This window comes from Ruditapes philippinarum, unplaced genomic scaffold (genome assembly GCF_026571515.1).
Source record: "Ruditapes philippinarum isolate M1 unplaced genomic scaffold, ASM2657151v2 ctg6639_1_1_1_1, whole genome shotgun sequence".
Classification (NCBI taxonomy): domain Eukaryota; kingdom Metazoa; phylum Mollusca; class Bivalvia; order Venerida; family Veneridae; genus Ruditapes; species Ruditapes philippinarum.
In genome coordinates, this window is record NW_026866494.1 from 27951 (window position 1) to 43940 (window position 15990).

The 15990-nt window shown below is 33.0% G+C and overlaps 2 protein-coding genes across 2 annotated transcripts in view; one reads left to right on the forward strand and one right to left on the reverse strand.

The window, feature by feature from the left end:
• Window positions 1–6652, forward strand: part of LOC132732647 (glutamate receptor ionotropic, kainate 2-like) — a 31615-nt gene extending 24963 nt beyond the window's left edge. The window contains exons 2-7 of the mRNA XM_060719119.1: window positions 2555–2587; window positions 3682–3861; window positions 4395–4746; window positions 5177–5342; window positions 5627–6215; window positions 6512–6652. Coding sequence (XP_060575102.1) covers window positions 2555–2587; window positions 3682–3861; window positions 4395–4746; window positions 5177–5342; window positions 5627–6215; window positions 6512–6637 — 1446 coding nt within the window. The 3' untranslated portion in view covers window positions 6638–6652. The remainder of the gene's footprint in view (window positions 1–2554; window positions 2588–3681; window positions 3862–4394; window positions 4747–5176; window positions 5343–5626; window positions 6216–6511) is intronic.
• Window positions 6653–9520: 2868 nt separating this feature from the next.
• Window positions 9521–14817, reverse strand: LOC132732648 (integrin alpha-D-like). The gene is made up of 4 exons (XM_060719120.1): window positions 14492–14817; window positions 13446–13607; window positions 12765–13217; window positions 9521–11527 (listed from the first exon to the last, which is right to left on the reverse strand). Exons 1-4 carry the CDS (start codon window positions 14697–14699, stop codon window positions 11232–11234), a joined length of 1119 nt encoding a protein of 372 aa, XP_060575103.1. The 5' UTR covers window positions 14700–14817; the 3' UTR covers window positions 9521–11231.
• Between the last annotated feature and the right edge of the window lie 1173 nt (window positions 14818–15990).

Consider the following 15990-nt stretch of genomic DNA (forward strand, 5'->3'; position numbering starts at 1 on the left):
CTGGGCACGACTAATTTTTTTCAAGTATTCAATTCGCCGGAGCCAATAATAGTATGATATTGGCGAAGCCAATATTATATGTTATTGGCGGAGCCTTCGACTGGAAAACGGGAAATCTCCCGTTCACCATCCGAAGTCTAGTGGCGGCCGGCGAATAGACATTTTGTGATACTGGCGATACTGGTTTCTGCTTCCCAGAACCAATTTCGCGCAACAGTGTCAATGCTGTGTTGTTGCTCATATACATTTGTGAAAATTGACTATTTTGTGAATGAAGAATTGAAAGATTAGTATTGCTTTGATCTATTATTTTCTAGAACATACTGTTCCAAAAAGCTATACAGTTTGTTCCATTTGCTTGTTTTGATTTTGTGTCATTTGTTTGCTTTGCTATGGATGCCCTAACAGGGTTTTGTATGCCCGGTATCCAAACCTTTTGGCTTTTATTAATGGAGTCGTGCCCATAAAATGCCAAAGATAAACTAAGACATTACTCAATGAGATAAATTACATATGCCACTATGTATGACTATAAAATAAAATTAGTTAAAGTATGATATTGTTTTGTTGTTGTCCCAAATAATGATAACTATTTCTATAGAATATTCTCTGTTATTTGGGGAACAACTTATACCCTACCCTGGTTATGACGTATGTACTGTATCTACGTCATATCCTTTTAACGCTGGCGTCAAATATTGTAACAAGGAAGAAATGAATTGTTGAAAAAACCCACCCGCCCTCCTCGGTCAATTATGAGTGTGAAGTGTCAAAGACTTGAGCTTAAATTTAATATTAGTGTCCTGCTTTTTTGTTGTTTCTGTCCTCTTTTGATATGTTTTCAGATTAGCCAACAAAAGCGACGTGTTTCAAGACAGCTAGCCCTGCTAAATACCACGGAAGAGGTATCTTTTAGGAAAACTGCTTGGGCCAAAACCACCAGCAGAGAGAATTCGACAACGGTGCGACTCAAGAGATGTGTTCTATGAACTTTCAAATACTAGATTTCACATGTTGTGTCTGCTAAATTTGCATTTTGCGGCCGGCGAATAGACATTTTGTGATACTGGCGATACTGGTTTCTGCTTCCCAGAACCAATTTCGCGCAACAGTGTCAATGCTGTGTTGTTGCTCATATACATTTGTGAAAATTGACTATTTTGTGAATGAAGAATTGAAAGACTAGTATTGCTTTGATCAATTATTTTCTAGAACATACTGTTCCAAAAAGCTATACAGTTTGTTCCATTTGCTTGTTTTGATTTTGTGTCATTTGTTTGCTTTGCTATGGATGCCCTAACAGGGTTTTGTATGCCCGGTATCCAAACCTTTTGGCTTTTATTAATGGAGTCGTGCCCATAAAATGCCAAAGATAAACTAAGACATTACTCAGTGAGATAAATTACATATGCCACTATGTATGACTATAAAATAAAATTAGTTAAAGTATGATATTGTTTTGTTGTTGTCCCAAATAACAAGATATTACTTTGAAACTAAACTAATGATATTGGTATTCAGCTCAAAAGCTTGCTTTGGTTGCTTTATTCTCGGTATGACCGTGTCACACATTTGCCACGGTATGACCTTGTCACACTACAGTTTTAATTTTGCTACAATAAACTCTTAATATAAGTTCAATACATAACATGATCTTGTTATATTACAAGCTAGTCTCACTCTAAATATTATTCTATAGGCCACAATTAAAATTGCTTTTCAAATGCATTCATATTTGAAATATTGTTTACGCTGAAATTTCAAGATGTTAAACGTTTAATTACGTTATTGCATATAAAATAATAAAAATGTCAATATTTCAAAAGTATGTAACGAAGTCCACAGTTGGTCTCATTATTCATACCGAAAACAAATTCCGGCATACCTTCAAGGCATGTCGTAAATATTTCAAAGATATATATATTCAGTTATGTTTGTGAAACATACCTGAATCCTCATCATTTATTTTGTTTCAAAGTGCATGTGAACATAAACAGACGTGTTAATGAGATACCATGATATATCAATAATTTTTCGCGCCAGATTATTGCCAGGTTATTGTCAGATTCTGATGTTAAATTCGGAGAACAATACTGCCAGGAATATAATTTTCTCTGTGAATACAGCATGTTATATTATGTTCATAAACATACCATTCATTTCATGCGTTCTGAGTTGTATAGTTGTCGACAAATGATTTTATGACAGGTTTACTTAATTACCTTTATTACGCAAATACAAACATATACACCAATGAAAACTGTAGACGGTGCCGGAATTGTTAATGCCAATGCTAAGGTTATAACTGGATATGCTTGTACGTTTGTTTATTGCTTCAGCATAAAATATACATTAAATTGAATACAAATGTAATACTTACTAAAGAATTAATTTCAGTATTTATACACATACTGACGTGTGCCAGAATTGTTATGTCATAATTGTACATGTTTTTTACGTATATAACATAATATATTTATTTTTTTAAATTAGGATAATTGCTTATTGAATAATATATCACTCTGGATACTTCATTGTTCCTTTTTAATTTCAGGTGAAAACGAACATATCAGTGGTATCTATCAAGGTGAGTCTATAATAATCTAGGACACAACAACAAACATGCCTGTCAAACTATTCTTTATCTGCGACGAAATTTTGTTATCTCATTATATTAATATTTAAGACTTTACTTGGGAAGTAATAATTTCGTACTTCTCTTAAAAACTTTAAAAAATCGCATTAATTTAAAATCTCATTTTATGGTTGTAACTGTCGTGCTGCTGCCTGTACATATTTTGATTTAACAAGTTTGTTATACGCCCGAAGAAACTTCGGGACGTATTATGGTATGGAGGTAGACTATTGGTTTCCGCAGATTGACTTTTGATGGATTTCAGTCACTGTGCTTATACATAATATGAACCGCGTCACGACAAAACCAACATAATGGGTTTGGGACCAGCATGGATTCAGACCAGCCTGCGCATCCGCGCAGTCTGATCAGGATCCGTGCTGTTCGCTTACAAACCCGCGGATGCGCAGGCTGGTCTGGATCCATGCTGGTCGCAAACCAATTATGTTGGTTTTGTCATGGCGCGGCTCATATGTAAGTATGCCATATCAAAACACAAGTTCAGTTGTCTGTAATATTATTGACTGCAATAAGATAGCTTTTGAAGGATTTTAATAGTTGCTTTTATATTTGCAAAGTTAGTAATAACATATAAAAACACAGGTTTACTTTGATATTTCACTGCAATCAACATATTATTGAAAGAGTTTTAAGGCCCTTTTACAGCAAACTTTCTGTAAAATTATTTTTTTTCCGCAGAATAACGTTTAAAATATTTATCTAGAAGGCATAAATTTTTCTCTAGTGCCTTCTTTTGAATTTACCATCGTGTGTATCGCGCCCAGCATCAGCAGAGCTCTTGTTTTATTCTCTAACATGATGGAACCAAAAGTGATTAATGCTACCTTTGCCACCAGAACATAATCAGACGCACTAGTATGACAGTGCAGTTTTGTCAGGATCTTTTCTTTTAGTAGCTCATTACTTGTATTTTGATACTGAAAACCCCTTACACTTTGAGTGAACTTTTCGAAATTTTGAAAGCCGAAGCATGACAATACATTGGATTATTTCAACATATAAAAATAAAAATTTGTTAATTTAAGCACGCTCCGTATCTGTACACGACTGATGATGGAGAATATACTGGATATATCCCTGACATATTGGACCATTTGGCACAGGTGGTCGGCTTTAATTACACCTTATACGAAAGCCCTGATAGAAAGTATGGTACACTGGTCAACGGCACATGGTCTGGAATGATGAAAGAAATTGAAGATGGTGTAAGTACTTTTAGTGTACTATCCAGGCATACAATAACTTTTCTTATGACAATTGGACACATTCTCACACGAATGGGCATAAAAGTTTTTTATATCATGGTTGACAAAGTGAAAAATTATCTTTGGTTTCATTTATCTTTGCAAATATGTTATCAGTGTGATTTGAAGACTAATTCTATGACAAGTTTTTTTTTATACTGACTAAAACCTTAATCGTGCTAGCGTTTAAGAACTGTATATAATTGGTTTAATAAAAGAATATAGTCTTCAATTTGACATCACTCAATATTTTTGTTACATTTGACATTTTTATATTTATTGCCCATGAATTGTCTGTGTTTGAACTTACTTGAAATAATGCATTTTCAAGTCAAAATTGAGTCTTTCGCCAATAATAAAGTTTATATACATTTTATGAGTGTCTCTGCTTTTGAACAATTTCTTTTGAAAAGAAGTCTACAGAACAGAGGAAATTTTGAAACATGATTTCAATCATTTTAGATACATAATATTTTGTTTTTGCTTTCATACAGATAGCGGACTTGGGAGGTCTTATGACAGTTACTTATACGCGATCTCAATTTGTGGAATTTTCATATCCGGTTGAATACCTTGGACCAGCGATAGTTATGAAGAGACCAGATAGGGACCGACCATCTTTACAAGAAAATCTAGCTAAGCTTCTTGCGCCACTCGAGTTCTCTGTATGGCTGATGTCTATTCTTGCTCTCCTGGTCACCGGCACCGTTTTGTATATCATATCACATTTCAACCCATATGAGTGGAGAAGAATGTCGAAAGATCGGGAAGCAACTATAAGGGAAGCAGAGTCCTTCACGTGTCTCAATTCATTCTTCTTTGTTGTTAGCACTCTCATGTGGCAAGGTAGCTTTATTGTTTTTATCTTACTTTCATTTTAATTTTCGTAAACATACTATTACTCTATGACAATTGCACTTTGTAAGAATCATTATGTTTCGTTTCTTTATTGTCACATCTTACATGAATAAGTTTATGTTGTTTTTTTGTAAAATAAATGGAGGTATGCATATAAAATACCCGGTACATGTTAATTTTACTAGTTCTTTTAAAGAAATATCTTATTATTTCTTATTGTCATATTTTACCATGTACATTGACATAAAACTGTTGTTTCTGCATGTATGTAATGTATGTATTTGCAAATTATTAGGGTCATTTTGCCTTCTTGCACTTTATTTGGCTGACGCTAAAGAAAGTTCGGAAGCCGCGATGTCACTAACAACTAAAATATAATCTGTTACAACGATGTCATGAATTATTATTTTACACGTAGGTTATGTCCGTGCGCCACGGTCTGTCGGTGCACGTGTTGTGGTCGTATCATGGTGGTCTTTTACTGTTGTCCTCCTGTTGTCTTACACTGCCAGTCTTACAAACTATCTCGGTGCAACACCAGAGCCATTTGCTGTCCAGGGATATTCGAAAATTAGAAGTTTTAGGTATGTCGAAAATATATATATGCAAATCTATCCTAAAATATTTAATAAAAAGCGAAAAAGATTTCATGTTACATTTTGAATTTTGTTCAAACCATTGCTATGGGGCGTGAACGATAGATTGCATGCACTGGTCACTGTCGTCAATGAACATACTCAATCTATCATTTTCATATTGCAGTTTTGGGCTTTCCTTAGGAATTCTTATTTTTTTCTTATCTTATGTTATTAGTTGTGAAAGAAGTAGAGTTTTATATTCTACATAAGTCATTGTTTCAATTTAACAGAGACCTGGCAGCTAACAAAGAGATAAGGATTGGAGTAATTCCAACTGGGGCAACCGAGGCCAGATATAGAGATTCCAAATCGGATACTGACATAAAAATCTACGAGAAAATTGTAAAAGACAGGCAGTATCAAAATGAATCCGGACACATTCCAGCTAATGTAGAGGAGTTGGAAACCTATTTACGACAAAGGACATATTCCGACTATGCTCTGCTTCTAGAGTCTCCAACAGCTAAATTTATTGCAAACAAAAAACCATGTGATCTTTACATGATAAGTGGTGGAATTATAACAAGTCATCAAGCTTTTGCTATGGCGAAGGGGTCTACTTTGAGAGGACCGATAGATCTAGCGTTGATGAAGCTTCATCAGTCTGGGGAACTTGCAGCTATAGAACAAAGATGGTTTGGCTCACTATGTAAAGAATCAGTATATCAAGTAGATGAAAGCATACATGCTGAGATGCCGGAATTTAATCCTCTTGATCTAGGAACATTTTCATCAGCGCTGCTTATCATCGTAGCTGGCATTGTTCTTGGTGGATTTATTTCTATAATTGAAATATGTATCTACAAGTGGGCAGAAACTGTAAGTTTATAAACTAATTCGAATCTTTAAAGTCTAACTAAAAAAAGATTACTATTCCCACTAGTATTCACCTTACTTTTTCATGCAAAGTACAACGCTTTTTCTCCTTATGTTACTAAATAGTAAATACTAGACTATTATAGTGTGACTATGTCATTAATAAAGTCTACAAATAACATTTCTACTTCTATTCTTGTAAAATGAACAGGTGGTATCAAAAAATCAGTTCTGTTTACAATGTCGTTAAATAAAGTAATGCATACCAAATGATAATAATTTTTCATTGTATTTTTAAGCGCGTTGACGACGAGGATGAAGTGGAACCGATCAGCAGCAACCGTAACAGCAAAATTTATGAACCGGAAACAGGAGATCGTCTGCTTAACCAAGATAGCAAACGGGGCGGAGCAACACAAGTGTAGAAATTATATGGCGCCATCTGGTGTTACCTTTTTCCTATAGTGACGATTGGAGACTACCATAGAAAGCCGAACCAAAATGTGGCATTCGGAACATTCGTTCTTTGTAATGAGAAAATATTAAAAGGAATTTGATACTCGCGCGAATGATTGAATCTAGAAAAAATAAGAAATATCCTAAAAGCATGGTAACGTGGTAACAATTTCACCACAACCTCGATGTGATAGAAATATCCCTAATCAGACAAAAGCTAAACTAGAATAATATTAGGCAAGCTGGTTCAGCGAGTCATGGATTATTATTTTAACTAAAAGATGAACTTACAAGGGAGTGGAAGGAAGCAGAGTGTTAAGAGTGTAATTCGCATGTTCCCAGGGTGATTGAGGCGGCATATCATACGGCAAAAATTATAGATATTTTATAATTGTGCCGTTAAAAAACAAGTTACTTTGACAAAAAAGTTCAGTATTAAAGCCAATAGAAGAGAATTTTGGGAAAGTAATAAACACTCAGCTAAGATACTAGGTTTTTGATATAAGGCTCCAACTACATTAATAGCGCACCTTAAAAGCAAGAAAAATATTTTTTTTCTTGATATTGAAATATTCTTGTTTGTTTATTTGTTTTGCAATAGTTCTTTCAATACTATCATTAAATTTATATTCTGCTTCAATAATATTTAACCGTTGTACAAGTGCCACATATGTCACTGTGTTAGCAATGCATTATCCCTCTAAGTGGCTGTTTTGTTGTTTTTTTAAGATTTATCTATAGTTATTTTGATAAGATAAATGAATAAGAAAGAAGCGTTGTTTTTATTTATCTCGTATTAGATATTGTTTCAAATGATGTTTGCACGCCAAGGCTTATTTTAATTTTTAACGGTAGTTGTTCTTTTTGTTTTTATTTACAATGTATTCTTATTAAAGTTTTAAGTCAAAATATTGGTTTCCCAAACTTGCGCATATTACAATTTCAACGTCATATGTGTTTGTTTTTGTTGTTGTTGTAGTTCACATGTTTGTTGTTTATAAGTTTAACAGTTTAATCATCGTCTAGTTTTCACATTTTATGGTGATAAAATTACCATACTTCCCATGTATTGTAGCATGTTCGACACCAACACCAACTTCTCATTAAATACATATCACAGATGATACAGGAAAGAAAAAAAACATATCCTTTGAATAAGGCCCCCACGATTACACGTTTAAACGGATTCGTTTCGATTTTCATTCATGAACGTTTACGATATTGTTTACCGTTTAATCGAAATGACCATATTGTCTTACAAAATTTCTTAATCATTGCCTGTAATCATGGATTTTATCAATTCTAGTGGTTTATTCCAAAGTAAACAAACGGAAAATGGGTGTTTACAACCCTCCACACAGCATTACCGTGCAAAATTGCTCGTGACATAATACATTTTTGGTAAAAAAATGGGGTTACAATGCAAAAAATGTGTGCTGACTCTATCGTGATGAGCCTTGCACATTCTTTATTTGTACATGTATTAAAAATAGAAAGCAAGACATCATTTGGCGACTCAAATACATGGTGTGTATAGTACATAGAGGTACCACCGTTTAAACGGTATCGTTTCGGTTCTTAGCAGTCGTGTAAACGTTTACAAAAAATTGTAAACGTGGGAGCCTTACCTTTGAACAACGAACAACATGTTTTCACCTCTTTGGTTGCGATATTTTTTTATTTTCATTACCCAACCCTACAAGATTTTTTGCGATTTCTTTTGTATAAGATCAAACTAACAAGTCATTGTTTATAAACGGGTACAATGAAGACCTTTAAGCTAGGGTTTAATATTAAAATAATGTTTAAATGTCATCCATTAGTCTTTTAGTGTTTAAGTCACCTAAGCTCAAAGTAATTCCGAGACAGGAGTGAACGGAACATGTTGTGAATAAAATGGAATATTCATCATTCATTCGAGCATGACATTATCATTTGAATGTGCCATATATCAACCAAACAATCGAGACGTTAAACGTATACCTCGATTTGTTAACTTGTGTTTTTATATTTACCTATTTGTGTATTTATTTAAGGCATGTTGTATATTCAGTTATTGGAATTAAGTATCATTGTGAATTGATCAACCTTTTTTCTTGTTATACATGCATTGCATTGTATAAGTGTATATTGTTTGACCTTGAATTTCAAACTGACCAATGATTTTGCCATGTTATACATCTTACAAGGTAATGTTAACCATTGGTGTGATATATCCTTTGATGATATCTTGAAAATAAATGAAAACAGTCTCATAAAAACTTTCATTTGTTATTTATTTACAGAATGAACAAACCGTAGCATTACATCCATTATCGCATAACCTTATACAGTCAGTAGGCACTCTTGGCGACGCTAAAAGTTACACACAATTGTTTCCGTAATGTTTTCTTGGTGTATTTTGAAATGTAGCAGTTTTGAAACACAAAGATGTCTTGCCAAGTTGCCAGTCTTGCGAGGGGCTTAAATTGACAATCCTTATTTGATCCACTTCTTCCCTGTGTATTTCACAGGAAGTCAAGATGAAATAAGAAAACTTTAAACTATGAACTGTGAATATTTGCCACGAGAATTTATTTTGAGAGGAAATTATGTAACTATAATTACAGGTTTCTTACTAAAATTACACCATAAGTCTATATCTGAAACGATCGCAAGCTGTTATTAATAAAAGCGTCTTGCCAGTCTTGTGGCGCTTGTGAGGGGCTTAAAATAACCAATGAAAATCGTTCAGATCTGTTATTTAGGTAATTCTTAGGTCATTCCTGTGTATTTCAAGGAATTCAAGCTGAAACTAAACAGCTTCCTTTATACTGAATATACTAAACCAATCAACACAACAAAACTAGTCATATAGTTAGAATTCTATTCAGAATTATATATACATTCATATATTCTTGAAGTAAGGTTATTCATAAATTAGTAATATTTGTGTTTGTTGAATCTTCAGTTTAACGTTCATTAACCTTTACCAGTTGATAAGAAAAAAAGATAATTAATACATATTTAATGTATGCTTGTTATACCCTTGACATGTACGAATAGCAGTAATGTTAGTTAATCAAGATGTAAGGATAGTTATATAAAACAAGGCATGTAAATGTACAAAATAAAAATCCCTAAATCATCATTTAAGTCCTTTTCATCACATTACATAAATTACGGAAGCGTATCAGGGCCTACAGTTGGTGAGATGTTTTGCGCTAAGTCAACTAATTTTTATTCGCATTGATAAGATGTTTTTGCATTTCTCAATAAAATTTACTGACAAAGATGAGAAGCTTTTAGGCATAGCAACTGAATTTTTCTCGATATGCTTGAAACTTTTGTCTCTTCGACAAAAATCCTGTCGAAACTTCTTGATTATACGACTTTGCTGAAATATTTAGTAAGACGCAAAGACGTTACTCGCATTGACAAATATCTCACGTAATTCAACAAAGTTTTTTTTGCAATGATTAAAACTTTCTACGTATTACGTATTAATCATAACGTCTTCATGGTATGTTTTATGTATTACGTATTAATCATAACGTCTTCATGGAATGTTTTTGGTCAAAACGAGAAGAAACAAGTTGACATGACGTGAAACTTTTAGATAAGTGGAGGCCCTGATAAGCTTCCGTAATAAATACAAAAAAATGAATACATAAAACTTTGGTCTTTTAAAACTCTGTCATAAATATTTTAATATCCACAATGAGCAAGTAACGTTTTACAAGAACTTATGAAACAGAAATATATTATTATAATTATATTACTAGTATTTTTTGAAAACAAATCTCATTGTCAAAAGAGCATAACATACAGTACATAACATTATTAAATTTGAATTAATATAATTATAAGATGATAGAAGTGATAACTAGACAAATCCGTTCTTATGCTGTTATAATTTCGTAGTATTTTTATATATGTACGGAAGCGTATTAGGGCCTACAGTTGGTGAGATGTTTTGCGCTATGTCGACTTATTTTTATTCGCATTGATAAGATGTTTTTCTTTTCTCAATAAAGTGTACTGACAAAGATGAGAAGCTTTTAGGCATTGCAACTGAATTTTTCTCGATATGCTTCAAGCTTTTGTCTCTTCGACAAAAATCCTGTCGAAAATTCTTGATTTCACGACTTTGCTGAAATATTAAGTAAGACGCAAAGACGTTACTCGCATTGACAAATAGCTCACGTAATTCAAAAAAGTTTTTTTGCAATGATTAAAAACTTCTACGTATTACGTATTAATCATAACGTCTTCATGGAATATTTTATGTATTACGCATTAATCATAACGTCTTCATGGAATGTTTTTGGTCAAAACGAGAAGAAACAAGTTGACATGACGTGAAACTTTTAGATAAGTGAAGGCCCTGATAAGCTTCCGTATATATGCTCTGAAATATAAAAGGTTATTCATTTATGATTTTCAATGTATCACTTATGATTTTTAACTTAACATCTTAAAATCATGCAAGTTACTCGATACACAAACAAATCCAAGAAATAGAAAATTAAATACTAACATAACCGTATTATTTGCCCATAATGATTGTATCGGTTAATCGTGTTAATCATAACCAGTACACCATCCTTCAGTCTTCGACAATTTTGTCATATTATATACCAACTCTGAAAAGGTATTGAAGTTCTCTAAACTGAAAAGGTGTTGCGAAGCCGGCTTCGATACGTATTCTGTAAGTTCTTCCATACCCGAAGCTGAGAACTTCCCAATCATAAGACCATACACGTCTGCTACTTTTGAGAGGTCCTTAGCGGCCGCCACAGCATCACCACCTTCATTTGACAAACCGTCAGTTAGTATTAAAACTTCCTGTTTAACTTTCGACTTTGATTTGCGAGCTCCTGAAAAGATATTACTTGTTCATGTTGGTTACTCATTTTTTTTTATAAAACCTTTCGTTGACATCTCAAAATCGTCCTCAAATGTTGATTAAATATTAGATATGAATTTCTAAAACACTTTTTCGATTAAAGATAATTTCGGCGATAATAAGACTAACATGTAAAGTGCTTAGTATAAAAATCGTCGTTACAAACGTGCAGTATGGTAAATATAACAGAAAACATGTACATTTTCAATTACCACATAGCATGAACAAAGATATTAAAACTTGTGTGATTAATTAATTACTTATAATTAATCAACTACTTTTCTAAGAAATCCATTATCTAATTTCTTTCAAAAATGACCATGCTACAACATTAAATGCTCTTAACCTACAATCTTATTTATAGTTATTTATATTTAATACCTATGTTACTATATATAGTAACAAATCTAGGCTATTTCAGGGCCATTTTGGCAAGATCTAGGTCAATATGCAATTTTGGCCGCCTGGCTACTCGGCATTATTTTTCCATAATGGGCAAGTGAATGAACGCACGTACAGAATGACGTAATCAACTCTCAGTGACTTTCAAGATGGCTGCTGACGTTGAATGCACTGTAGTCTCTTGCACACAAAATATATTAAAAGTTAAATGGCATTATTAATCACAATCAGCAAAGCTTAACAGTAAAGATTTATAAACGCAAGACAATACATGACCCTCAGAAATTCTAAAAATGATTTAAGATTGACGGTAGGAAAGAGATCGGATCGGTGACATCAGTCTCAAAAACCGTTCAAGATTGAAGGCACAAAACTTCATAAATAACTGGCACTTGATCTAAATGTAATTCTCACAAAAAAGTAAAGAGAAGGATACTGTATTTATCAATAAAAACAATAAAAACATTTCCTTATATTTATTTTGTGTAATCATGTTTTCCAAGTTAATCGGATGGTTAAACTGTACATGACAGGTATTTGTTTACATCGACAACTGTTCGTTTCTTAGAAAGGGCGACAACCAAGATTAGCGGCGATGTTTAAACGACGTATTTCGGACATAGGTATTACTTGGTTACTGCTCGCCATTATGCGATAGTTCATAATGTCCTTCGGGCCTGCGGCCCCCAGGCCATTATGCACATCTTCGGGCCATTATCTCATAATGGCGAGCAGCATCCAAGTATTAACCTCTAAGTCATTACTTATAAGTTGTGAAATAATTTTAGTATTTTTGTCCTACGTACCTCGATTTTTTTCAAACATCTCTTTAGCTTTCCTGAATGCACCCGCGGTGTTGGTACGATGTCCGAGATACTTAGCTTTTGTGATTGCATTGAGCACATAGTAAGTTTTTTCGTAAGAGTTAAAGAAGAAGTTTTCCACAACCGTTGTAGAAAATGTAATCATAGCTAGCTGATGATGCTGATAGGGGTCATTATTAACTACATCGAAAGATTTGCCTTTCGGACACAGAAGACCGAAGAGAGTTTTTGCATCTTTTTTTGCTTTGGTGAAGTCTGTCCTCTGTACACTGCCTGAGCTATCTAAGATAAGCAAAATGTCTCTCACTTTACCTCGTTGATTGTCAGGTATTGGTTCATACGAACTGGGTATTGGTTCATACCAACTGGGTGTTGAAGCCGTTACAAATATTTTTCCGAATGTTCTGACAATGTCACTAAACTCTGGCTTCCATCCTGAAAAAAGAACGATTGATAATTTTAAACTATCGGTTAAGTCGTAAAAATGATAATCAAGATTTTAGTACCTTTTTCATTTCTTCTTAAAAATAGTTGTAAGCTCTGACTTAGTTTAAAAGCTATAACAGTATATGAACATTGTGCATTATTTTCATTTTTGATTATTGAAGCATGGCAGGAATTAAATAATGGAAATGACGTTGTGTCAAGAAATATTTGGCTTACCTGTGTATCTTATATCTTCCTCTAAGACATTTTTACATCCATATGTACCTATCACATTGAATCTTCGTCTAAGATTTCCCATCCAATTGCGTGTCCTGCTTTTTTGACCAAATCCAAATGATTCGCTCCATCCAGACCAAATGGTACAGTTGCATCCTTCATCTAAACATAGGTTTTATAAGATTTTGAATACAGATGTAGATGCATGAATAAAATACTAATAATAATAATAATAATAATAATAATAATAATAATAATAATAATAATAATAATAATAATAATAATGATAATAATTATTACATGCTTTTCGGTGGTTTATAGAAATATATCAGTGATATAAAACTGGTAATTTCACTGTTTGAAACAGTGAAATTACCACTTTTAAGCCCCTTGCGTTGTTTCAGTGAAATACCAGCGTGCACAGTACTAGGTACCAACTTAATGACGTGACGTCGTAAATGACGACACGTTGTATTATTATTTGGCGCGCTTTTCATTCAGTATTAGGTTTAATGTCTTTTAAAACGTTTCTTTGCATGTAATAAAAAGAAAATTTGTTAAGTTTAGTGTAAGATCGAAATATATTTCACCTTGTGAACACCAAAAGTTCATATTTCACTCGTGGCTGCGCCACTCGTGAAATATACCTTTTCGTGCTCACTCGGTGAAATATATTCCGATCTTACACTGAACTAAACAAATATCCTCTATTTGTTTAAATATTGTTTAAATTAATTGTTCTATTTCTCTTGTTTCCTTCTCAACACTTTTTTGTATATTTATGTTTTACATAAAGCACATTGTTGTCTATTTCGTTATTTGTAAAATTTGTAATAAATCAATATGAAATATTAACTTAATACATCAACTTTTTTATTTCTATTTTTGAATATTCATGTCAATGTACACAGTTTTGAAATTCCTTCACTTTTAAAGAATACTGTTGGCCATAGATGTATAAAGTTATGAAGCTAGTTATGATATAAAGCTCGCATTTAGAGCTAAAAGATCAATTAATCATTTTTGTCAGAGTAGATTTTTCATACCTTTTACTTCTCGTGTATGTGGACAAGGTAATCCTCCATTTGCCGGCAAGCGGAGAATTCTGCATGTTCTAATCCGTTGACCATTTTCGTCAGGGCTACTCCATGGACTCCAGTTTGTTACCATACAACTTACTTTTCTATCGAAAAAGGAAGCTTTCGAAGTACTAATAAAGCAGATACAGAGCACAATTTTCAAGTAAATAGCCATTCTTGTTGAAAAGCTCGGAGTTAAATGCGTAAAAGGACAGCTTTTTGGTGATATTATAAGGTAAACAAGGTGTGAACCATTTCAAATATAGGAACAAATCATCGTCCTTGATATTACCTTCCTTGATATGAATTGCAATATACGATACCGTTTTTGTTTTGTATGTTTAAAGGAACAAGTAAAATTGTTTATTTCGAGTACAAACTAAGTTGTTTAACGCAGCAGGTAAAAATCTCTGTAGAAATATATACACACTCAAAAAAAGCGTACAAATTCACATAATTTACAGAAATCGAAACATTCTTTAGTACATTTTATGCTTATCATTGAGAAAAAATCTAAGAAGAAATGTTATGTAGTCTAAAAACCCTATACATTGACACCATCAAATTTGCAAACGCATACCTTACCTAAGTAATTTGTCATCAAATGAAAAATGTACAGAAAACACTGCTTTAAGCTCAGTGTCAATTTTCTTTTCATAAATCACCTCAAATTCCTCAATTAAAATCATGCTGATCTTCTGCCGAATTAGAAACGGGGAGAGAGGGGATGCGAAGGTGAATGAAGATATATTATTGGGTAATGAGTTTAATAAGTTGATAAATATTAAAAAAAACGACTAAAACTTTAAAGATTCATGATACGAAATATGGAATGATAAATACTAGATCTTTGGAACATATATATCGGGAGATCAAATATAAAACGAAACGAAGAAATCGTAGTATCGACTTTATTTATAAAGGGGTATAACCCTAGAAAGCTAGACTGTCGTAACACGAAGGGCGTGTACAATAATAAAGGACATCCAAATTATCATTATACACGTCAAATTCATTTCTTTTAGGACAAGAAAGTAATTTTTGCAATATGACGAGATTATCGAAGCAAATTATATATTGTCAATTATGTCTCTTCAACTTTTACATGGAAAACATACAAAAACACCATGTTCGAAAAAACAACTTTCCTTCTTATGTACATGTACAATAATTGGAATTATTATCAATATAATATAGTATACAATTCCCTGACATGAAATGGTCTTCCTTTTAAGTTGGTCTAGAATTAATTGTGATAGTTGACTCAAACTTACGACAACTTGGTGAGAGTTTTCGAGTATCGGACCAAGATTATAGCCATGACTGTGTACCTTAAATTATTTGTACGCACGTATAATTAAGATTATTACAACTAATTCGTTGCTTATCGCGATTCGCGTGATAGAATGTTACCGAATGATGTTTAACAAATAAACAATTTGTTTTTTTCGTGATTTTATCATGTA

Bases quoted from the DNA above. Each gene is read 5' to 3' on its own strand.
- LOC132732648 (XM_060719120.1), bottom strand. From the start codon at position 14,699: ATGGCTATTTACTTGAAAATTGTGCTCTGTATCTGCTTTATTAGTACT. The intron at 13,608-14,491 runs GTATGAAAAATC...ACCTATGTTTAG, and splicing joins ACATACACGAGAAGTAAAAG to ATGAAGGATGCAACTGTACC. The intron at 11,528-12,764 runs GTACGTAGGACA...ATATCTTTTCAG, and splicing joins GATGTTTGAAAAAAATCGAG to GAGCTCGCAAATCAAAGTCG.